Source organism: Microcebus murinus, chromosome 2 (assembly GCF_040939455.1).
Source record: "Microcebus murinus isolate Inina chromosome 2, M.murinus_Inina_mat1.0, whole genome shotgun sequence".
NCBI classification, from domain to species: Eukaryota; Metazoa; Chordata; class Mammalia; order Primates; family Cheirogaleidae; genus Microcebus; species Microcebus murinus.
In genome coordinates this window covers 35,369,376-35,394,413 of record NC_134105.1, presented here as the reverse complement: position 1 = coordinate 35,394,413, position 25,038 = coordinate 35,369,376, and the positions used below count along the sequence as shown (strand labels likewise).

At 39.1% G+C, this 25,038-nt stretch overlaps 1 protein-coding gene across 1 annotated transcript in view; it reads right to left on the bottom strand.

Annotated features, from left to right (window-relative positions):
* CYP4X1 (cytochrome P450 family 4 subfamily X member 1) overlaps positions 1-24,368 on the bottom strand; it is a 29,807-nt gene extending 5,439 nt beyond the window's left edge. The window contains exons 1-8 of the mRNA XM_012776102.2: positions 23,818-24,368; positions 20,131-20,272; positions 18,943-18,987; positions 17,401-17,528; positions 15,276-15,403; positions 15,037-15,191; positions 9,595-9,701; positions 8,818-9,008 (exon numbers count right to left, since the gene is read on the bottom strand). Of these exons, the coding sequence (XP_012631556.2) occupies positions 8,818-9,008; positions 9,595-9,701; positions 15,037-15,191; positions 15,276-15,403; positions 17,401-17,528; positions 18,943-18,987; positions 20,131-20,272; positions 23,818-23,994 (1,073 nt within the window). The 5' untranslated portion in view covers positions 23,995-24,368. The remainder of the gene's footprint in view (positions 1-8,817; positions 9,009-9,594; positions 9,702-15,036; positions 15,192-15,275; positions 15,404-17,400; positions 17,529-18,942; positions 18,988-20,130; positions 20,273-23,817) is intronic.
* Between the last annotated feature and the right edge of the window lie 670 nt (positions 24,369-25,038).

Sequence of the window (25,038 nt, the reverse complement as noted above, 5' to 3'; positions counted from 1 at the left end):
TTTTATTTGCATCCTAGCTAGTCACATTGGTTCAATAAAATAACTGCACATATTTAGTCTATTTGACTTATTGTATTTTATATGCTTTTCTGATTTACTTATTTTGAAAGCAGGCTTTGGCCATTAGGTAATGTGAAATTTTAATTTTGAACTCTTTTTTCCTCAAGCTCAGGATAAAAAAGAATAATTCTGCTTACCCTGGCAGTTTGTTTAATTAAAAAAAACTCCAACTTTGTCCACCTCAATTATGAAGCAAAAAGAAGAGAGGAATTTTAACTCAATGCAGAAATGGGCTGACAGGAAGCTAAATATAGAAGTTAAACAACTTTCCAGCTTTCCCAGAAATTGCTCTTGGTAGTACAGTTTTATTACTTGTCTAGAAGAATTATAAATTATTATAATGCCACATTCAAATTTCATTAAATACAACTTTAAGTATATATTATGGAGTAAAAATATTTTATTCTCTATAATATTATTACCATTGCTCTTATTAAAATAAAAGATAGTCAACGGATCATCTGGACATTATTTTCTCACCTGGAAGAGATTTCTTTATTGTTTTCACATTTAAGCCAAGCGAGAATGAGAAAAGTTAATATCTGAGTTGTATAAATATCCACTCTAATCAAGGTTAAAGTTTCTAATTTATGTTGGGAGGTGATATGCAATGTTTCCAAATCAGCAAGATGGGAGAATAGGAGGTACCTCACTTGAATCTCCTCACAGCAACAAAAATTTTATAGCCATCCACATACAAAAGTGCCTTTGTGGGAGCCTTGGGATTCAAGTAGGAGTATGTGAAACCCCAGTGGAGCACAATGTCTAGGAGAGTTTTTTTGAGCACATAGATCTATACCCAGGTGGAAGACTCACTAAATGTGGTCCTAGCTCCAGACGTTGAAATGGTCCTACTCCCCTGCAGGCTCAACTATAGTCCTGTTTGTACTTAGTCCTACTACCAAATTCATTGGCCAAGGGCCTGAAAGGAACCAAGCATACCAGTTCCTTACGAGACAACCCTGCCCACCTTGGTCTCAGCTGTGGACCCAGAAATGCCCCTTTAACTCAGCTCCAGCCCCTTTCAGCTGTGGTCTGCAATCAGTCCTGCTCATACAAGGACCCAGAGGGAGACAGATCTGTCTACACTTGGCAATACTGATTCCACAGTAGAACCTGAAACAGCCCTGAATCTTGGCCCCAGCTCCTCTCAGCTATGGTCTAAGAGCAATTCTGTCTGGCCAGAAACATGCTGGGAGACATGCCTATCTGTGTCCTTGGGGCAGACTTGCCAACCTCAGTCTGAAAGCAGATCCTGAAATGGCCCTGAAAAGCAACTCCTGTCTCCCTTTTCAGCTGTGGCCTGAGAGCAGACAGGAACCTACAAGAAGACACACCCCCCCCAGTGTTCAAAATCCCACACCTGCCACTGAGGTTAGTGGCTCAATCATGAAGCAGGCTCAATCATGAAGAAGACAGAATCAGGGAACTCAAAGACAGGTCATTTGCTATTAGATTATTAGAAGAACAAAAAGAAACAAGAATCAAAAACAGTGATGAAAGCACAAAGGACTTACGGGACATCATCAAATGTACACATATGCAAATTATGGGAATTCCAGAAAGAGTAGAGAAAGAGAAAGGGGCAAAAATATTATTTAGAAAAATGTTAGCTGAAAACGTTTCAAATATTAGGAGGGATATGAACATCCAGATTTATGAAGCTCAAAGGATTCCAAACAAGAAAAGCCCAAAGAAAAGTAAACCAAGGTAAATTATAATCAAATTGTTAAAAGTCAAAGACAAAGAGAGAATCTTGAAAGCAATAAGAGAGGAGACTTATAACATACAAAGAAACCACCTCATAAGGCCATGAGCAGAATTCTTAACAGAAATCTTGCAAACCAGGAGGGAGTGGGATGATACGCTCAAAGTGTTGAAAGAAAAAAAACTGACAAATAACCTGGCAAAGTTATCTTTCAAAATGAAGGAGAAATCAAGACTTTCCCGAACAAAAGTTGAGTGTGTTCATGACCTCTAGACCTGCCTTATAAAAAATGCTAGTGGGAGTTCTCCAAATTGAAATGAAAAATGCTAATTAACAACATGAAAATTGAAAGTTAAAAATTCACTGGTAAAGGCAAATACATAGTTAAATTCAGAATACCCTAATAATGTAGTAGTGATATGTATATCACTTATATCTCTAGTATAAAGGGTAAAAGACAAAACTATTAAAAAAAACTATAGCTATAATAATATGTTAAGGAACATATAATATTAAAAAGATATAAATCATGATATTAAAGACAAAATATGGGGGTAGCAAAGTAAAAGTGTAGAGTTTTTTAAGTGATGAAAGTTAAGCTGTTATCAGTTTAAAATAGCCTGTTATAACTATGATTTATGCAAGCCTCATAGAAACCACAAAGCAAAAACCTGTGGTGGGCACACAAAAGATAAAAAGTAAGGAATCAAAGTATACCACTAGAGAAAAGCACCTAATCACAAAAGAAAACAAGAGAGGAAGAAAGGAACAAAAGATCTTTAAACAGCCGGGCGCGGTGGCTCACGCCTGTAATCCTAGCACTTTGGGAGGCCGAGGCGGGCCGGATTGCTCAAGGTCAGGAGTTCGAAACCAGCCTGAGCGAGACCCCGTCTCTACCAAAAATAGAAAGAAATTAATTGACCAACTAAAAATATATATATACAAAAAATTAGCCGGGCATGGTGGCGCATGCCTGTAGTCCCAGCTACTCGGGAGGCTGAGGCAGAAGGATCGCTGAGCCCCGGAGATTGAGGTTGCTGTGAGCTAGGCTGATGCCACGGCACTCACTCTAGCCTGGGCAACAAAGTGAGACTCTGTCTCAAAAAAAAAAAAAAAAAAAAAAAACAACAACAAAAAAAACCAAAGATCTTTAAACAACAAGAAAACAATGAACAAAATGGCATTAGTAAGTTCTTACCTATCAATAATTGCCTTGACTATAAATGAATTGTTATCTATTCACAGAGTGACAGAATGGGTTAAAAAAAAAACCCAAGATCTAACTATATGCTGCCTACAGATACTCATTTCACCTTTAAGGACACAAATAGACTGAAAGTGAAGGGCTGAAAGAAGATATTCCATGCAAATGGAAACCAAAAGAGAGCAAGCTGACAAGCTGACAAGCTGTACTTATAGTAGACAATAGACTTTAAGTAAAAACTATAAAAAGAGTACAGAAGGCAATTATACAACAGCAAAGGGGTCAATTCATCAGGAAGATATAATAATTGTGAATATATATGCACTCAACATGGGAACACCTAAATATATTAAGCAAAAATTAGCAGATCTGAAGGGACAAATAGCAATGTAATAACATCAGGGGACTTAAATATCCCACTTTCAACAATGGGTAAACCATTCAGACAGAAAATCAATAGGGAAATGTTAGTATTAAACTTGAACTACATATTAGACTAAATGGACTTAACAGACATCCATAGAACATTCCATCCCACAATACCATAATACATATTTTTCTCAAGGACACACAGAACATTCTCCAAGACATAATATATGTTACGCCACAAAACAATTCTGAACAAATTTAAGAAGACTGAAGTCATTTTAAGTATCATTTCTGACCACAATAGTATGAAAGTAAAAATCAATTATAGGAGGAAATTTGAAAAATTCACAAATATGTGGAAATTAAACAACAGGCTCTTGAACAATCAATGGATCAAAGAAGAAATCAAAATAGAAATAAAAAAATCTTGAGATAAGTGAAAATGGAAATACAGCATACAACAACTTATGGGATACAGTGAAAGCAGCTCTAAAAAAGATATTTTCAGCAATAAATGTCTACATTTAAAAAGGAGATTTCAAATAAATAACCTACTGTTACACCTCAAGGAAGTATAAAAAGATGAACAAACTAAGCCTAAAGTTAGTAGGAAGGAAATGATAAAGATCAAAATAAAAATAAACGAAATAGAAACTCAAAAAGTAATAGAAGAGATCAATAGAACTAAGAGTTTATTTTTGAACAGATAAAATTGGCAAAACTTTAGCTAGAATAACTAAGAAAAAAGGAAGACTCAAATACTGTAAATAAAATCAGAAATGAAAAAAGACATTGCAACTGATGTCACAGAAATACAAAGGATCATAAGTGACTATTCTGAACAATTACATGCCAACAAATGGGATAACCTAAAAGAAATGGATAAATTCCTAATGACATAAAACCTATCAAGACTGGCTTATGAAGAAATAGAAACTCTGAACATACTAATAACAGATAAAGAGATTGAATCAGTAATAAAAAATTAGGACCTGATGGCTTCACAGCTGAATTCTATCAAACATTTAAAGAAGAACTAATATGAATCCTTATCAAATTCCTCCAAAAAATGGAGTAGAAAATACTTCCAAACTAATTTTACAAGGTGAATTTACCCTGCTACCAAAGCCAGACAGGGATACTTTAAGAAAAGAAAATTACAGGCCAATATCACTGATGAACATAGATGCAAAAATCCTCAACAAAATACTAGTGAACTGAACTCAGAAGTACATTAAAAGGATCATTCACTAAGATAGAGTGATATTTATCCCTGGGATACAAGGATGGTTCAACCTATGTAAATTAATAAATGTGACACACCACATTGAAAGAGTGAATAATAAAACCCAACTGGTCATATCAACAAACACAGAGAAAGCATTTGACAAATTTCAACATCCTTTCATGATAAACATTATCAGTAAATTAGCTAAAGAAGGAATGTATCTCAACACAATAGAGGCCACATATGACAAACCCATAGCTAACATCATATTCAATGGTAAAAAGTTGAGACCTTTTCATCCTAAGATCAGGAATGAGACAAGGATGTCCACTCTTGCCTCTTCTATTCAACATAGTACAGGAAGTCCTAGCCAGAGCAATTAGGCAGGAAAAGGAAATAAAAGGTATGTAAATTGGAAAGGAAAAAGTAAATTGTTCCCATTTGCAGATGACATGATCATAAGTATAGAAAACTCTAAAGATTCCTCCAAAAAACTGTTAAAACTGATAAATAAATTCAGTAAAGTTGCAGGATACAAAATCAACACACAAAAATCAGTTGCATTTTGATACACTAAAAATGAATTATCTGAAAAAGAAATATAAAATACTTGGGAATAAATTTAATCAATAGGGTGAAAGATCTATACACTGAAAACTATAAAACACTGGTGAAAGAAATTGAAGAAGATACCAATTGAAAGATATCCTGTGTTCATGGATTGGAAGAATTAATATTGTTAAAAATGTTCATACTACCCAAAGTGATCTATAGATTCAATGCAATCCTTATCAAAATTTCAATAGCATTATCACAGAAATAGAAACAACAACCCTAAAATTTGTGTGGAATCACAAAAAAACCCACATAACCAAAGTAATCTTTTTTTTTTTTTTTTTTTTTTTGAGACAGAGTCTCACTTTGTTGCCCGGGCTAGAGTGAGTGCCGTGGCGTCAGCCTAGCTCACAGCAACCTCAATCTCCTGGGCTCGAGTGATCCTTCTGCCTCAGCCTCCCGGGTAGCTGGGACTACAGGCATGTGCCACCATGCCCGGCTAATTTTTTATATATATATCAGTTGGCCAATTAATTTCTTTCTATTTATAGTAGAGACGGGGTCTCGCTCAGGCTGGTTTTGAACTCCTGACCTTGAGCAATCCGCCTGCCTCGGCCTCCCAAGAGCTAGGATTACAGGCGTGAGCCACAGCGCCCGGCCCCCAAAGTAATCTTGAACAAAAAAGAGCAAAGCTGGAGGCATCATACTACCTAATCTTAAAATCCACCACAAGGCTCTATTCATCAAAACAGCATGATACTTTCCCCAAGCAGATATATAAGCTAATGAGGCAGGATAGAGAACCTAGAAATACATCTACACATTTATGGTCAGCTGATCTTCTACAAAGGTGCCAAGAACACACAATGGTGAAAGGATATGCTTTTTAACAAATGGTGTTGAGAAAACTGGATGTTCACATGCAGAAGAATAAAACTTGCCCCTTATCTCATTCCATATAGAAACATTAATTAAAATGAATTAAAGACTTAAACATATGACATGAAACTGTAAAACTACTAGAAAAAATATAGGGTTTTTGACATTGGTTTTGGTAAAGATATGCTGGCTACAACCCCCAAATCATAGGCAACACAAGCAAAAATAGACAAACAAGTTTGCATCAAACCAAAAAGCTTATGCACAACAAGGAAAATAATCAACATAGTGAAGAGACAACTGAAAGAATGGGGGAATATGTTTGTGAACCATATATCTGACAAAGGGCTAATATCCCAAATATATAAGGAACTCACACAACTCAATAGCAATAAAACAAATAACCTGGTTAAAAAATAGGCAAAACCTATATAAACATTCTCAAAAGAAGACATACAAATGGCCACAGGTATATTTTAAAAAGCTCAACATCACTAATCATCAGAGAAATTCAAATTAAAACTGTAATGATCTCTCACCTCACATCTGTTAGAATAGCTATTATCAAAAAGACAGGCCAGGCATGGGGGCTCATGCCCTATAATCCTAGCACTTAGGGAGGCCAAGGAGGTAGGATCACTTGAGGCCAGGAGTTGGAGACCAGCCTGAGGGAGACTCCATCTCCACAAAAAATAGAAAAATTAGCCAGGCATGGTGGCATGCACCTGTAGTTTCAGATACTTGAGAGGCTGAGGAAGGAGGACTGCTTGAGCCTAGGAGTTTGAGGTTGCCATGAGCTGTGAGGAAGCCACTGCATTCTAGCATGGGTGACAGAATAAGACCCTGTCTCAAAAAAAAAAATATGAAAGATGACAAATGTTAGTGTAGATGTGGAGAAAAGGGAACATTTGAACACTGTTGATGGGAATGTAAATTAGTATAACCATTATGAAAAATAGTATGGAGGTTCCCCCCCCAAATAAAAAATACAACTACCATATGATATATCAATTTTATTTCTGGGTATACATCCAAAGGAAACAAAATCAGTATTGAAAATGTATCTGTTTGCACAATAGCCCAGATGTGAAATCAACCTAAGTATCCATCACTGAATGAATGGCTTGAGAAAATGTGGCATATGTACACAAAGGAATACTATTTAACCTTACAAAAGAAGGATATCTTGTCATTTGTGACAACATGTATGAACCTGGAGGACATTATGTTAAATGAAATTAGCCAGGCACAGAAAAACAAATGCCACATGATCTCACTTATATGTGAAATCTAAAATAAAATAAAATAAAATATTAAACTCACAGAAGCAGAAAGTAGAATGGTGGTTACCAGGGACTGGGGGGAATGAGGAATTGGGGAGATGTCACTTAAAGGACACAAAGTTTCAGTTAGACAGGAGGAATAAGTTTAGGAGACGTATTGTACAACACAGTAGTTAACAACTTGTATACCTGAAAATTGCTAAGAGGGTAGCTTGTAAATGTCTCTATCACAAAAAATGATTAAGTGTGAGATAATGGACATGCCCATTCATTGATTGATTCAGTCATTCCCCACAATGCATACATATATGAAAACATCATGTTGTATGCTATACACACATACACACACACACACAGATAGACATATATACACTCACACATACTTGTTGTCAGTTAAAAACTCAACACTGTATTGTATGCTATATAGATTAAACCTTTAATTTATGGTAGAAAATTACTATTATTTCCTTATAAAAATGAGATGAGATCTCTACTGTACTTTATAACTTCAAATTTTGCTTTAGAAATGTTTCAGATGAGCTGACCTTGCATATGAAATGTTTTTTCCTAGTTATGTGGCTGAGTTGCTCTTAGCATTTCTATCCTTCTGCCCTTTTGACCAGCTAGGGAGAAGGGTGAGATTTATGTTAGGGGCATGTTTTATCTTTGCAAACAGCACATCTGAGGGGCAAATCCATAACCTGGGCTTTATTAACAGCAAGATATGCTTAAAGTCTAACAAAATAGAATTGAAGTTTTCCACCTGGCTTACTTCTACTTATCCTATAAGAGGTAGCTTAAGTGTTGGATCCTGAGGGAAGTCTCCTTGAGCCCCCCGGCCAGGTTAGGTGCCTGTCTTCTATGTCTCTGTGTTAGCCAGCGCATATATCTGTCATTGCACTCATCATGATATACTGCAATTTTCTATAGGGAGTTCTGTCTTCTGTAGTAGATGGTGAGTTCATTGAGGGCAGGACCCACATCAAATCTTAGTCAATTTTTTTAGTGCTTCAGTAATTAAAATGTCCTCAGTCCTTATTTGCTAAACTCAACTACAGCATGTATCATCTAATATTATGTTCAAAGTCCAAAATCAATCCTGAGGAATAAAATTGAAGACAAGGGCATGGAAGAGGATGTCTACAATGAGCCTTAATACTGCAGCTTCTCATTCAGCTCTCTGAAAAGAGGAGTCCCACATGAGCCCCGTGGTTCAACTCTAAATGCAAACCTAGGCATCAAGTCCTCATTTCCAATGCACCAGAGACCAAATGAAAGAATGGAAATGGGACGTTTTACACACCACTGATTAGAAAAATAATGACAGATAATTTATACATGACTAACCTTTTGCAAAAGGTAAGAGGATAAGTTGGGGCTCTCTTAAGAAAGAGCAGAAAAGTAGCCTACCTCCTCTGCTTCCATATACACATATCTTAAGACACTATGGTCACTAAGTTACCAGAACAAAAAATGAAGCAAAATCCCAGAAGGAGAACAAGGATGAAATACTTGGGGATGCAGATCTTACCAGGTGATAGAAGAGCCGTCCCCTAGGATGCCCTTGATCTCCTCCCGACATCTGTCCTGATGCTCAGGGTTCTGAGCCAGGCAGTAGAGGAGCCAGGAGAGGCTGGAAGCCGTGGTTTCGTGCCCTGCGGCCATGAACGTGTTCACCTCAGATTGGACGTCAGTATCTGAGAAGACATCTCCGTTTTCAGCCTAGTAAGCACAGTACAGATATATTTTTTATAAAATGTCAGCTTATAGATGTTTGGCTATCCAATCAAAATAGTGATTTTAGGGGAAAAATTATTTTCAAATAAGGGTTTCAATTTTAATTCAGTACAATGAATATATACTATAAGCCAAATTTTGCCCAGAGCATAAAGGAGAACCAAGGTTAGAAAAGCAGGCCCTGAAAAGAGGTCCCCAATCACCAGGCCCTAGAAATTCACTTTGAACTCCTAGATATATCCAGATTTTCCAGGACCTCATCATAATCATTTTATGTGCTTAGCTTGTGACCATTTTCTTGTGATTCCCTGAATTCCATGTAACTATATAATAATTCCCAAATCCTGTCAAATCTATAATTTAGTCTCTACTGACTCTCTCTGGTAACACGGTTACAGAATTCTATCTTTACCTCAAACTGCATGGAGCCAACTCACCAATTCAAAGTACTATTAAATTTAGTCAATCAGTTTCGTTTTTGTCACCCTACACCCCACCTCATCCCCACTTACCCACCTACCCACACAAGTAACTGGCTGGTTGAGCAGGATCAGTAACTTGGAAGGTGTACCTGGGTAGAAAGGACGATGTCCAGAAAATCCTTGTACTTCCTCTTTTGAGTGTTGTTCTGCTGCTTCCCAGCCTTGAAGGATTCCTTTCTGTCCTGGATCATCTTTTCTGGGTAGAATAATAGTTCCCCATCACCAAAGTGACAGCAAAGTAAATCAAAGTCAAAAAAATTATAAAGCAAGCCATAGCCCATGAATAGCTCCAAATCTTGCTTGATTTCCAGAGACGAAAGTGAGTACATGATATTTAAATAGATTTAATTTTCACAGTTGGTTCCTCTCCCTGTAAAGTGGACTTTTGATGAAAGCTCCAAAAATAAACACAACAGACCCAAACATAGTTTATATCTAGTAGGTAGGCAATATAATTAAGATGATTTTAAATTTAGACTCAAAAAACCAATTGTTCTTTTCTTCTTCAGTCTAAAATCTTATCTTCATGGAAAAGTTATCAAATAAAATGGAATGAAATGGAGGACAGCAAAAAAAAAATGTCGATATATGTATATTGAAGGGGCTGAAAGAAAAAAAACAAACTAAAAATGTGGAATAGAGGTAATTTTTTTTTTTTTTAAGACAGAGTCTCACTTTGTTGCCCGGGCTAGAGTGAGTGCCGTGGCGTCAGCCTCTCTCACTCTCTCACAGCAACTTCAAACTCCTGGGCTCAAGCAATCCTACTGCCTCAGCCTCCCAAGTACCTGGGACTACAGGCATGTGCCACCATGCCCGGCTAATTATTTCCTCTATATATTAGTTGGCCAATTAATTTCTTTCTATTTATAGTAGAGACGGGGTCTCGCTCTTGCTCAGGCTAGTTTTGAACTCCTGACCTCGAGCAATCTGCCCGCCTCGGCCTCCCAGAGAGCTAGGATTACAAGCGTGAGCCACCGTGCCCGGCCTCTAGAGGTAATATTTAAAACCACAATTCCGGAAAGCTTTCTGGAAATAGGAGCAAATTTATATCTATATATCAAAGGACCCATCTTATACCTGGAAAAATTGGAATAAAATGGCCAATTCCATTACACATTCTAGTAAAACTATTTGACGTTAAAGACAGAAGAAAAATATTCTCAGAGACTCCAGACAAAAAGATCGAACCACTTTTTGGGGTGAGAAAGTTGGGCTAGCATCAGACTTGCCAGTGACAATAAAGAACTCAAGACAACGGTAGAGCATCTTAAGAAATTCAAGAAAGTATAACATAAGTATTTTACATCCAGACAAACTGCCCTTCAAGTGTTAAGGCTATGGAAAAATGGGTTTAAATATGCAAGAACTCAAGGGATGCTGTGGTTATGAGCCCTTCCTGAGGACACAGAGGATGAACTTCACCCAATCTAGAGATAACTGCAAGAACGTCATTAGAATAACTGAGGTGGGCATTTAAGAAATTTAATTCTAGATCTTAAACTAAAACAAAGATAGAGATCTGGGTGGAACAATAACATATGAACATTAAGAGTAAGAATCATGCAACTAAAAATATAACATATGGGAGAGAGAAAGGGGAAAGCAGAATAAGATCACCAATAGCTGTACAGGTAAGAAACGGAACTCAAAGGACATCATTTAAAACTGATAAACCATGAAATAAGCCAGTAACAAAAAGACAAATAATCCGATATGATTCCACTTAGATGGAGGTACCTAGAGTAATCAAATTCATAGACAGAAAGTAGAATGGTGGCTGCCAAGGGCTGAGAAGTGGGAAGAATGGGGAGAGAGTGTTTAATGAGAGTGGAGTTTCGGTTCTGCATGATGAAAAGAGTTCTGGAGATGGATGGTGTTGGCAGTTGTTCAACAGTGTGAATGGTCCTGGCGTGATGGTTCACGCCTGTAATCCTAGCACTCTGGGAGGCTGAGGCAGGCGGATTGCTCGAAGTCAGGAGTTCAAAACCAGCCTGAGCAAGACCGAGATCCCATCTCTACTATATATAAAAAGAAATTAATTGGCCAACTAATATATATAGAAAAAATTAGCCGGGCATGGTGGCACATGCCTGTAGTCCCAGCTACTCAGGAGGCCGAGGCAGCAGGATTGCTTGAGCCCAGGAGTTTGAGGTTGCTGTGAGCTAGGCTGACGCCATGGCACTCACTCTAGCCTGGGCAACAAAGTGATACTCTGTCTCAAAAAAAAAAAAAAAAAACAACAAACAAAACAGTGTGAATGTACAGCTGCTGAACTGTACACTTAAAAATGGCTAAGATGGTAAATGGTATATGTATTTTGCCACAATAAAAATTAATAACAAACCAGACAGCAAATGGTTAAGTATGGAAAAAAGGGAATTTTCATAAAAGGACTAAATACTATGGTAGCCATAGAACAAAAATATAATGTCAGAAGATATTACACTTAATAAAAAACAAAGAAGACATACCACATAGAGAAAGAAACAGTGTGCTGGATTGAAGAACATGCCCCCAAACTTTATGTCCACTTAGGACCTGTGAATGTGGCCTTATTTTGAAATACAGAGTTTGTAGAGAAGTACAGTCATGTGTTGCTTAATGACGGGAATACATTCTGATAAATGCATCGTTAGACGATTTCATGGTTGTGCAAACATCAGAGTAGACTTATACAAACCTAGGTGATACAGCCTACTACACGCCTGAGCTATATGGCACAGCTTATCGCTCCTAAGCTACAAACATATAAAGCATGTTACTGTACTGAATGCTGTAGGCTATTGCAACACATTGATAAGTATTTGTCTATCTAAACTACCTAAACATAGAAAAGGTAAAGTAAAAATATGGTATTATGATCTTATGGGACCAACATTGTATATGTAGCCTGTCATTGACACATTGTTACGTGGCACATGACTGTAAACAAGTTAAGATGAAGTCATATTGGAGTAAGGTGGGCCCTAATTCAATGATTGGCAACCTCATAAGAAGAGAGAAATTTGGAAAAAGATACATAGAGAGAAATCAATCATGTGAAGGCAGAAATTAGAGTCATGCAATTGCAAGTGAGGAAGTCTAAGGATTGCTACCAAACACCGGAAGGAGAAAGAAGAAGGAAGGATTCTTCTCTAGAGCCTTCAAGATGGAACATGGCCCTGCTGACACCTTGATTTTGTGTCTCTAGCCTCTGGAACTGTGATAGAGTAAGTTTCTGGTGTTTTGAGCCACCTAGCTTGTAGTTATTTGTTATGGCCTATCTCTACTAAGAAATTAAATCAATAATCAACAACCTTCCAAAACAGCAAAATCAGGCACAGATGATTTCACTGGTGAGCTCTACCAAACATTTAAGAAAGAAATTAAACCAATTTTCCACAATCTCTTCCAGAAAATAGAATCAGAAGGAATACTTTCATGGCTCATTTTATGAGGCCACCATTACCCTCATACCCAAACCAGACAAAGATATTACAAGAAAAGAAAACTACAGACCAATATCTCTCATACACATAGATGCAAAAATCTTCAACAAAATACTAACAAATTGAATCTAACAATAATTATACACCATGACCAAGTGGGATTCACTTCAGGTATGCAAGTCTAGTTCAATATTCAAATATCAATTAATGTAAAACATTACATCAACAGACTAAAGAAGAAAAATCATATGATCATATCAATACATGCAAAAAAATCATTTGAAAAAATCCAACAGTCATTCATAATGATTTAAAAAAGACCTCCCAGCAAACTAGGAATAGAGGGGGAACTTCCTCAATTTGATAAAGAACATCTACAAAAGCCCTACAGTTTACATCACACATAATGGGGAGAAACAAGATGTTTTCCTCGTAAGATCAGGAAGAAGGCAATGATGTCCTCTCTCACCAATCCTATTCAACATTGTCCTGGAAGTCCTAACTAATACAATAAGACAAGGAAATGAAAGGCAGACTAGGAAGGAAGAAATAAAACTGTCTTTCTTGGCCGGGCGCGGTGGCTCACGCCTGTAATCCTAGCTCTTGGGAGGCCGAGGCGGGCGGATTGCTCAAGGTCAGGAGTTCAAAACCAGCCTGAGCAAGAGCGAGACCCCGTCTCTACTATAAATAGAAAGAAATTAATTGGCCAACTGATATGTATATAAAAAATTAGCCGGGCATGGTGGCGCATGCCTGTAGTCCCAGCTACTTGGGAGGCTGAGGCAGAAGGATCGCTGGAGCCCAGGAGTTTGAGGTTGCTGTGAGCCAGGCTGACGCCACGGCACTCACTCTAGCCTGGACAACAAAGCGAGACTCTGTCTCAAAAAAAAACAACAAAAAAACAAAACTGTCTTTCTTCATAGATGGCATGATTGTAGAAAAAAAAATCCAGATGCAAGAAAATAAAATATTGATAAATTTGACTAAATAAAAATATACGATGTTGAAAAGGTTTTATTTTGAAGTTTTGAAAAAATTTAACATTTAATATTTTCTCAAATTCTTTGCATTTTGTTTTTATCATGATATATAATATAAAAAAATGAAAAGAATTTTTTCACCAAGTTTTATGTAGCTGACCCCCAAAATCTACCCCTGATTACTCCTATGAACCATATAAATATTAACATTTTCTGTGTGGGCCATGATGCAAAAAGGTTTAAGGACTACTGCTATTATAATGCCCACTGGTATAAAATTGTTTCTGTCCTGCTTCTCTGAGTGTTTTCCTTACAATATCTACATGCATGTGTGTATATACATATATGTGAATGTGCATGTGTCAGTGTGTCTTGCAAATTTTCTGGGGGCAAAGGTATTTGACATAGTAACTATCCTTTATATTTAACATTTATTCAATGCCATACAGTGTCATAAATGCTTTATATATATATATGTTATATATATATATTCATCACCACAATAAACCTATGAGATAGGTTCTTTTTTATCTCCATTTTACAGATGACACAGAGATTAAGGAGTAACTTGTCCAAAGTCACGCTGCTAGTAAGGATGAAGGATTAATTAACTGCTTGATAAGTATTCTGTATCATGGTGTTCATGAATGGTAATGTTGAATTGCTTAAAAAGCTTAATCTACTTCAATTTTTGTGTCTATGTTTTGCTAAAACTATTTTTGAAGCAAGCTTCTTTTAAATGCATGTCCATGTTTACTGTTCCTATTCACTCCTATGTTGGATGAATGTTTTTATCTGGTCATTATCACTGCAATCACTGCACAAAAAGCCATATTCCATGTATAGTTTAAAATTTTAAACGCTCATCTGTTATATTCATATTAATAATAATTGTATATAGTAAAAATTATATAATATATAGAAAAGTTCTCATAAGATTACTATCATGGTTGTAGCAAAGTCTTCTGAAGGACTCAAGTTGTATTTCATTGGAGCAGTGTCCTCATAAATGCTCCATTAAGAACAAATATTCTTTTTCTTTTCACATTGAAGTTCTCCCTCTAGAGAGGCACAATACAGTCATGACGGTGTATGGACACGGCCACCTAGATTGTACAAATACCTGTGTACTGATGCACCACTTGGATTAACTTCTGGAAGTAGTGGCCCTTAGGGCTGAGTTTGAAAAGCAAGTCATGGTGATACCAGAAACTGTATATTCTGTTACGTATAATTCTGCCGATTTGAAACGTGGCTTTTACATAAGGATCATGGGTGCTAGAGGAGAAAGTTGGGACAACGTGTTAATAAATGGTTTAGAGAATGGTGAGCAAATATCTTTTTTGCTCTTCTGTCACTGACCTGTTTGTCTGGCAGTTGGACTCCTGGCTGAAAGCACATTTCATGATTGTATCCAGAGCCAACAAGTTGATGTGCTCATAAACGTCCACGCTTGTGTTCTCAGTGCCGCACAGCTTCTCCCACTTATCCTGGCATAGGAGGTCAAGGTCAACATCCTTACCACCATTACCCTGCCTTTGTTTGAAGGCTCCTCCCTGACTCTGCCCTTATGATCTAAGGGAAACAACCCTGACCCAGATTGAACCAAAGGTCACATGAGGAAATCAGTCATGTGCTTACATTGGGCACAAGCAAGGGAAACAGGCACCCAGCTAAGTAAGAAAGAGCAAACTGCATATCTGGTAAATGGCTGTGGTAAGGAGCTGTGGCTTTTCAATTATTACCATAACTCTGCTTTCAGACGGACCAGAGTTCCAGTAAAACACACAATCAGTGATACAAGACCCATAATTACAAGGGGTTTCCCTAGGGCTTCTTCCATCTTCAGTTCCCAGCTTGCTAGATATCACTCTACTATTCTCAACCACTATAACCACACTTAAGCTTGGAACATTTTCAAAAACATTTCAGATCATCCAGAAGCGGGGGACAGAGACGTGGTGTGGAGAGAAGCCGCCACCAGGAGCCCTCTCCTAGCCAAGCACAGCCTGTGCCCACCTGACGTCCCGCAAAAGGAGACCTGCCCTGAAATGCTTGGCCTGACTTTTTTTTTAGAACTGCTGCAAAGTTCCCCAGTTGAAAATGTATTTGTCAGAATAAGCATTCTTTGTGTAAAAGCACAAATGCATTGAAATGTTTAAATTCAGTTCAACCTACACTTGTTGAGTACCTATGGGCACTGAGCTTGGTGCTAAGGACTTGGAAGCCACAAATAAAAGGCAAAGAGAGTTTTAAAAACTTTTACCTAAATGTCAATCGTTTAGTCAAATAGCTTTCATCAGAACCATGTAAGTTTTACTGAGTATAAATGGTGAGTTTAGAAGAAATGCAAGCAAAGGCAAGGCTTCTGCGCTCGAGGCACTGAGTCTGGAACAATTCGGCAGAGGAAGAGGGAGAGAAAACCCAGGGAAATGTGTGGCTGAGAAATGAGGAGGGCAGAAATTGCTCCTGAAAGTGGAGAGAAAACCCAAATACAGTCACTGCTGGATTGAAATTGTGCTGAAGCCAGTCAGCAACCAGAGTGGAAAGGGGATGCTTTCCTCCTTCTCTGTCTTGCACCTTGCGGTCTCCAGGTCTCTGCCTCGAGGACTCGCACCATGTTTTTATCACAATCCCGGCAGACTTCAGTTCAATCTGCTTCTGTGAGCTTGGCTGAGAACCAACCAATGAGCTGCTAACAGTGGTTCCTCTGAGGACAGGGGTGGGTTTGCAGATGATGAGGGAAACTGGCTTTCGTTTTAATGTGTTCAAAGCATTTATGATGAAACTGTATTAATTAACTACATCTGTGATTTCCAAATAAATACGATTTAAAAGTTTAAAACCATTGTACAAGTAGAGTTTTGGAATAGAACTCATTTATAAATCAGACACTGCCCACTGGAATGTTCCTCTACGATGTCCTTTTGCCTCTTTGGAAGGTTCAGATCAGTGCCTAATGATCCTCCACCACTTACAAGAGGAAACTCACATTTGCAATTTTAATACAGACAGTGTTCTTTGCTCAGTCCTTTATGGCCATCAGGCAAGTCCATGTAAACCTCCAAACCTTTGTTCAAGCTGATTTGCTTTGCTTCAAATTCTCTCACCCATATTATCTATGTATTCAAGTCCAGCTTAGATTTCACGGTAAATTTGAGTCTCCTCTGAATCTGAAGCTGCAATAGCTGTTCCTGCCTTTCTTATCTATCGCCTACAGCACTGTCTAGAATCTCACCACTTGGTACTTGGTTTATTATCATAGGATCTCAAAATATATCAAAGACAGAGGCCCAGATATATATTTTTTAATCACCCAAAGAACATAACAAAGGCTTACAGACACCTATTGCTCATGGGTACTTGTACATTGGTTAATTTCTAGAAATCATTGCCTTGATTTTCACCACCCACTAAACATATGTCTAATACCGTCCCTGCTGGAAGCATTTCGAGATGCACCGGAGTACACCCATCTCTCACTCACCAGCATCGTGTTTACAGAATGGGCTATCACCTCAACATAGGTTTTCAGGATGTTAAAGTGGAATCCAGGAGTTAGTAGGCGGCGGTGCTGGAACCACTTGGGCCCTTCTAGATTCAACAGTCCTTTTCCTTGAGAGATAAAAGGCACATACCATTTTATTATTAAACAGATGAGATGAAGAAAGAGAGATGAGAAGCACAGACAGCATGGAATGACCATGACCACAGGGAGTCAGGAAATAGTGGAACATCAAAGCAGTTCCCATGTATTAAGATGGAGGTGCATTTTGATGCTGACATGTAGGATAGATGTATTTAACATTGAGAGAGTTTCATAGGCTGATAAGCTTCAAAGCCTGATAAGATGAGAGTGCTAATCCTGAAATCACCAATCACTACCTATGTAGTAATTAAGTAATGTAACCTTCCTTGGTTTTCTCAACAATGAAGTGTGATAATAAATACCTACTTCATTCATTGTGTTGCTGTGCATATTAAATGAAGCTGCAACCTACTCCCTCACACTAGAAACACAACAAATGAATTCATCTCCTCTCCACTCCAAACCCATCCATAAACTACTCTGAGCAAAATTCACAAAAAACTAGGCCAGAGTGTCCACTCTGTCCCCAGATGTCCCTCCTTGAGCCCTGGTCTTTGAATGATATTAATACAAAGTGGAAACACTTATCGAGGCCAATGTTTCACTATCTTTTATTGCTAGAGTAGCCACTAAGGTTTGGCTTTAAAAGGACTTTAAAGTTTATTATTAATAATACATAATTGATACCATTCATTGAGTGCTTCCAACATGCCAGGCTTGTGAGGCACGCATGGTCTGGTGTGGGTGCAATGCCAGCCATCACATTAAGTGCTGAAAATACGCATTTCTTTTGATCCTCACACCAGCCCACTGATGTTACTCTCATCCTCATTTTCAAAATTGAGGAACCTGAGTTGTAGAGAGATTAAGTGACTTCCTCAAGATCACATTCAACTAGTCAGTGTGGGAAGGAACAGGATTCAAATCTAAGTGTTCGGAATCCAAGCTTATAGTTTTTATTGAATTCCTTCCTTGTCTAACATAAATACCTGTTGTATGATTAAAGAGCTTAATTTATCTGTTCACAGAATATTGCTAAACTGTACTTTAGAGCAAAATTTTACTGGTTTGTGTATGTAAATAAAGGAACTCCAAAAAGAAAGGAAAAGATTCAAGAAATCAAAAGAGAAGAAAGGATAAAAAAAGATAATAGGGATGGTGAGACTGCAGTTTTAAAGAGAGAGATGGGGGAAGATTCCCACATCTGTTATCTTGAGAACGGGACTTTGGAGAGAAAAATGGACAAAGAGACTTTCCAGAATGCTGTGCTGTGTTGACCTTAGAGTTTCCCTTTGACCTTTCCCCTAGATTACTTTCAGTGTAGGTATTCCTCACTCTTAATGCTTTTGAATTCAGAATTTGAGTTTCTCTGGGATGCTTGACTATGGAAAGGAGACTTTAAACAAGAGTGGGTTACATCGCTCATTTACACATACATACCAAGACATGGGATTATGAACTTGTACAGGTACTGGGACTTGGGGTCTGCAGAATCAAGCAGAAGAAACAAAAGACGGCATTAGAGGGAGCGTTCATTACCAATTAAAGTTGGCACAGTTTTCTCCATTTGCCTGCAGTAACCACAGATAGTGAGCAAGAGGGAACCCAGGGCCCACACCCTTGGCAGCCTGGGGAAACCAAACGTCTGGGTTCAGGTATGAGAGAACAGCAAGCCCTATGGGACAGACAGGTACACAAGCCCAGATTCTTCCTTTGTTTACACTGCCTTCAACAGAAGCAGAGATTGCCTGAGGGTTGAAAAGTTTCCAGAATAGGAGTTGAGACATCATATATCCTTTATGGAGGGCAAATTAATTATTAGAGCCGGGTCCGGCAGACGTTAGGTAACGAGGCCAATGCCTCTTGGTGTTCTTGTGAACCCTGACGTGCAGGTGTTTTACAGCTCTTGTCTTTAATAGGTAGGTTAACATGGAGCAAATCCGAGAAGGGGGACTGGGAACACAGAGTGGTCAGGGAAAGCCCATTTTCTTCTATTAGGTTTTGTTAAGGGTTAGGGATACAGTGGCACAGGAAAGAAGATTAGAATACGAGACCTTGGCTTTACAAAGTTGATCGAGCAAAAACTGGATGTTTTAGTGTTGCACTATGAAACAACCCACAATGAAAGTCTTGAAAAATGACTGGGTATGGGAGGTAGACGACTCATGCCCCCAAAGGGAACACAGCTGAGAAATATGTAGAGAGGAAAACCAAAATTTAGATCACGACCAACATGTTCAACTGGTAAATGAATGATATAGCATCCAGGTTTGCATTGACCAGCAGAGGCACGGTGCTTTCTGATTCCCCTGAAGACTTATGCTCAACGCAGGGGGTGGGGCTAGGGAGTGTTGCCGACACTGAAGTCACAAGACCAAGAGAGGCAAAGGAAGCCCGTGGCAAGGCTGGTAATGCCAGCTGGGCTTTAAGATACACGGACCTCAAAGGGGCCACGGAGTCCTGAATGAGACAAGGGACTGAGGAGGACATGGGAAGCCCCTTCAGTATTTGCAGGAAACCATACTTGCTCCAGTGTCTCTATAAGGCTCAGTACTAATCTTTGCTTCAGAATCCTGCCCATGAGTTCTGTGCTTTCCACTCCCAGGAGGATTAGGTCCCTTTTCCTACCTGTTCTGCTCAGAAATGTCTTTGCATAGTCTGGGTCATAGATAAAGAAAAATGCCTCAAAAGGCCCAATCCAGCAAGGGAAGGCACGAGGGTATTTTTCAACAATCTCGTCTATCTTCTCCATTTTTTCATCTTGAAAAATCTGCAGTGGAAAAAGGAAAGGAAATTACAGAACCAGCCAGGCTGGACTTGTCCCCTCTTACACACACACACTGAGTTTAGGGTCTGGTTAAGGTTGCACAGGATAAGGTCAGAGCCTGACTGTTTTTCTGGTAGTCAGTGAACATGCTTTCTTCGGGATTTCTAAACTTGAGGGATAATTTTCTAAATAAGGTTAGTGTATTTGTCTTCTCAATATAAACAATGTATATAGCACTCTGGGAGGCCGAGGCGGGCGGATTGCTCGAGGTCAGGAGTTCGAAAACAGCCTGAGCAACAGCGAGACCCCGTCTCTACTATAAATAGAAAGAAATTAATTGGCCAACTAATACATATATAGAAAAAATTAGCCGGGCATGGTGGCACATGCCTGTAGTCCCAGCTACTTGGGAGGCTGAGGCAGGAGGATTGCTTGAGCCCAGGAGTTTGAGGTTGCTGTGAGCTAGGCTGATGCCACGGCACTCACTCTAGCCTGGGCAACAGAGTGAGACTCTGTCTCAAAAAAAAATAATAATAAAATAAAATAAAATAAACAATGTATAAACAATGTTGTACCCCTAGACTGAGTCATTGTCAAATAACTTAAACTGTGAGCTGTTTTCCCAACAGAGGGAAAAGTGAGCTGAGTCGCACTCTGTCTTACCTGCTAACATCACACTCAGATTAGGAGTGGGGTCTGGAGGTTAAAAAGATTTCTTTCCTACACAGGAAACTGTTAGTAATTGAACATGACCCACCATTCAGCTTACCAGTCCTTCTCCCTGTTCCAATCAGTAATTCTTTCTCATGACTTAATAGTAAACACTTCTCTCTAAAAACCTGCCAACTCTATCTACAAAGAAAATCCCAAATTTTCTCCCTATAGCAGTAGAAGTCCCATTTACCCAGATGTGTGAAGCTTGAAGCATTGAGTTTGCTCTCGGCTTCCAACATCTATGAATGAGAGTGCAAATACTACTATAAGAGAAGCACTTTTTACTTTTATAAACAGATTACTAATAGCTCACTTAAACAGTTTCTCTAAGTCACTGAAAATAAGATTCATTTACATTTGCTTCTTACATAAAGTAGGGGGCATCCATATGTATGTGTTTCAGCATGCCCATCTATACACTTAAACAACACTGTGCGGGTCCCTACCTGCAAAACAACCTTAAGGCTGGCAAATTCTTTCTCATGTTCTTAGCCTTAGCAGAGGTGGAAAGCGCTGGCTTCCACTCTCCTCTGTTATCACTTAGCAATCTGAACCCATGAAGTGTTCTTTGGCTAGTAAGGCCACTGAAAGGTTGAGTCTCTTGAAATCTAGTTCCTGAAATGCTGCAGGCTCTTTTTGGCCAACACTGCCATGACCAAGCCAGTGACTAGTGCCCACTGACTACCCTGAGTGGTGGTTTCCAACAGTGTGAATATTTTTCATTTATTCATTCATAAACAAAAACAAACAAGTATTTATTGAGTACCTATTACATGTATCAGGTGATAAAGATACACTGAAATATAAGAAAGGCAAGATCTTTGCTCTCATGGAAATTATAAACGAATATGAAGATTTTTTTTTTTTTTGAGAGTATCCAGAAACAGTATGAAGATATTTTGTTTAGGTAAAAAATTGTCATAGGCACCCCCAGCTACATGAAAGTATTTGTTTACACTTTTCACAACTTTTGACTGGATAGAAATGACAGAAAGCTATTTTAAATCTTATATTTAAGTTAAGTTCTATTTCTTCATTCCCACAGCAACACCTAAATATATTTTTAAATGGGTATTACACACATTTAGGAAACATTGTTCAGAAATGTTCAGAAAATGCATATTGCCTCTAAAATAGTAATAGCTAATATTTATCAAACACTGCTATGAGCTAGTGCTGCTAAGGGTTTTCCATGTTTTATGTTATTTAATATTTACATCAGGAACCCTGTGAAGTACATACAATTATAATCCCCATTTTACAGATGAGGAAATTGAGCTTTAGAGACTAGGTTAGGTAATTTGCCCAAGGTTGTACAGTTGGCAACCGGTAGTAGGACTCAAACTCAGGTTCAACTATAGAGCCCAAGTGCTTTACCACTTAGCTACATAGATGTTCCCTGCATTATATCCAAGTATACACACATACATGCAGAAGACACACCTGCACATATACACCCTAGGTCCCACAGACTGGCTGGGATTTATTGACCTACTGAATAAATGTCAAACTATGCTTGAATATTTGGATATGATTGAATATTTGGAATGATTTTTGAGATATGTTTGACAGATCTAAAGAGCATTTGGGAAAAAATAGTGACAGATATTGAAAAACAAAGCAGATGAGAAAAAGAGGAAGATAACAATACCATAAGGGTGGGGGGAAAGCTTATGAGAAAAGGAACAAAATCAAAGGGGACCATTTAGATCAGCAGTAAATAGTCAAAATAATACAAATACTAATTGTTCTATTTAATTAAAAAATTCAATATAACTATATTGGGACAGTGGAAGACGAGGTGTAAGCGGTTACTTGTCATATAGAAGTTCATAGATGGATGTCTAAAATTAGTAAATTAATAAATGCAATATAGTAATATTATTTTACAAGTAAGGATTTAAATACCGGAAGAAATCTATAAAAGAGTTGAAAGTGGTTGCTTTAGGGCAGGAGGACTAGGCAGTGGAAGAGCCCAAGGATCATGCAGTGTCTCAGCTGGGAACACCCTCCCCTCACTGCTGGTCCTTTGAGATTCTGCTAAGCCGGTCACAGTCTTTCTTTCCTCCCCCAGGGTGGAGACTTACACTCCACCTCTACTAAAGCACTCATCACCCTATATTTTCATCTTCTCTTTGTGGCCTAAGTCTGCACCTGCCTTAGGCCCCTTGAGGGCAAGGACCCACCTTGTTTTTGTAATCCTAGCACCTATCACACAACTGCCACTCAGAGTTGGCTGAATGCATAAAAAAATGAATTGGGGTGAGAGTGGATTTAGAGAACAGGAAATACTAAAAGGTAACAGTCTCTCTACACATATCCATCAACCAATATATTTTGAGTAGTTGGCTGGGGCCACTCCCTACTCACAAGAATCTTAAGAAAGTAAAGTTAATTTTCTTTGGTAAGAATGGACTAAGGATGGCAACTACTGTGTCCAATTTTGCATATTTTCTGTCATTAATATGTATTATTTAGAATAACATACTATTTTTTAAGCAATGCATGTAGAAGACTTTTTACAATTCCCTGTATAAATACAAGACATTGGTGGAACAATTAGAGGCAGACCTGAGTTAAACCTTGCTCTCTTTTTCAATATTCAGGCTCTTTAAATAGCTCTCTTCCAGCCCCCAAAGCTTCCTCGCTAGTGACCTTTCCCTGCAGGGCTGCGGGAGAGCAAGTCTAGAGCAATGAGAAGATGCTGAGAGCCACAGGCTGGGCTAGGGCGGGCTGTGCAGGACACAGGGTCCGGAGGGAGGGAAGGGAGCCGCCGCCTTGCCCGCCAACGCCTTCCTCTGCAGCGTGGTCCTCCGCCCTTCCCTTCCGCCTACCTTCTGGTGCCCATGGAACCAGTGGGTGGGGGGCGCGGGGAAGGCGCGTAGGTCCCGCTGCAGCCGCAGCCTCCGGAGGTAGAGCTTGATCGCCTGCAGCAGCGCCAGGGCCAGGCAGAACATGAACGCCAGGTAGAAGGGCCGCGCCCAGCGCGTCTCCAGCCAGGAGGTCTCCATCGCTCTGCGCAGCGGCAGAGCGCAGCGGTCTCAGGATGGGCGAGGGATCTGGCAGAGGATGGATCAGCCAGCCGCCGCCCCTCTGAGCCCTTGGTGATGCTCCGGCTTCCTGGGGAAGGAGGCAGCGCAGTGGGAGAGGCAGCTCAGGCGAGGGGAGAGGCAGGCGCGTGTACCCGGATTTCTAACCGGTTACCTCCGGGAGCACGCCTTGATTCAGGACGACTGCTCTCACCCTCCTGGAGTGGCGTATTTTAAGTGGGACAGTCTTCCATCGCGGGAGATCTGAATTTATAATTAGAAATAATGCCAAGGATGAGGTCATTGCTTTGCTGTCCCAAATGAATAATAAACTCCTATGCAAAAAAGGCCTTTTCCTCTTTGGCATTCAAAACGCCCAGGGGCAGGGGTGGGAGGAGGTGCATGACCATTAATTATATTTACACTGTGCAGTGTTGCGCCGGTAAATAGTGTACAATTGCTTCCCACCCTGTTTCAAGCGTGTACCAACGTCCCCCACCGGCTACTTCCAGTTGCAATATGAGGGTACTGAACACTGAATTGGGAAGTGATACATAGTAGCATATTATTATATAGTATTTCCACCACACAGCTACAATTAGGGCCTACTACATAATTTATGAATCCCAGCACAAAATGAAAATGTGGGATTAAAAATTTATTAACAATTTTAAGATAGCAACAGCAGAGCTTTAAACCAAGCATATGCCCTTCTGAGTTCAGGGCCTCGTGTGACTGCTCACGTTCATGACCATGAAGCCAGCCCTAGACACAAGGGACATAAACTCAAGAGTGCAGATAATATTAAGATGTAGTAAAATAATTAAAAAGTAATGTTTTCATCATTTATTACCTATCAGGTGGCAAACTAGGATCTAACAGGCCTGACTTCCCAAGCTGCTGTTCCCCACCCTCAGCTTTCTTTGTAGGCATTGCCCACAATTCATTCATTTATTGAAATATTTATGCCAAGACAGGCATATATTAGGTGTTGGATTGGCAGGCCTGAGCAGTGAATCCAATCTC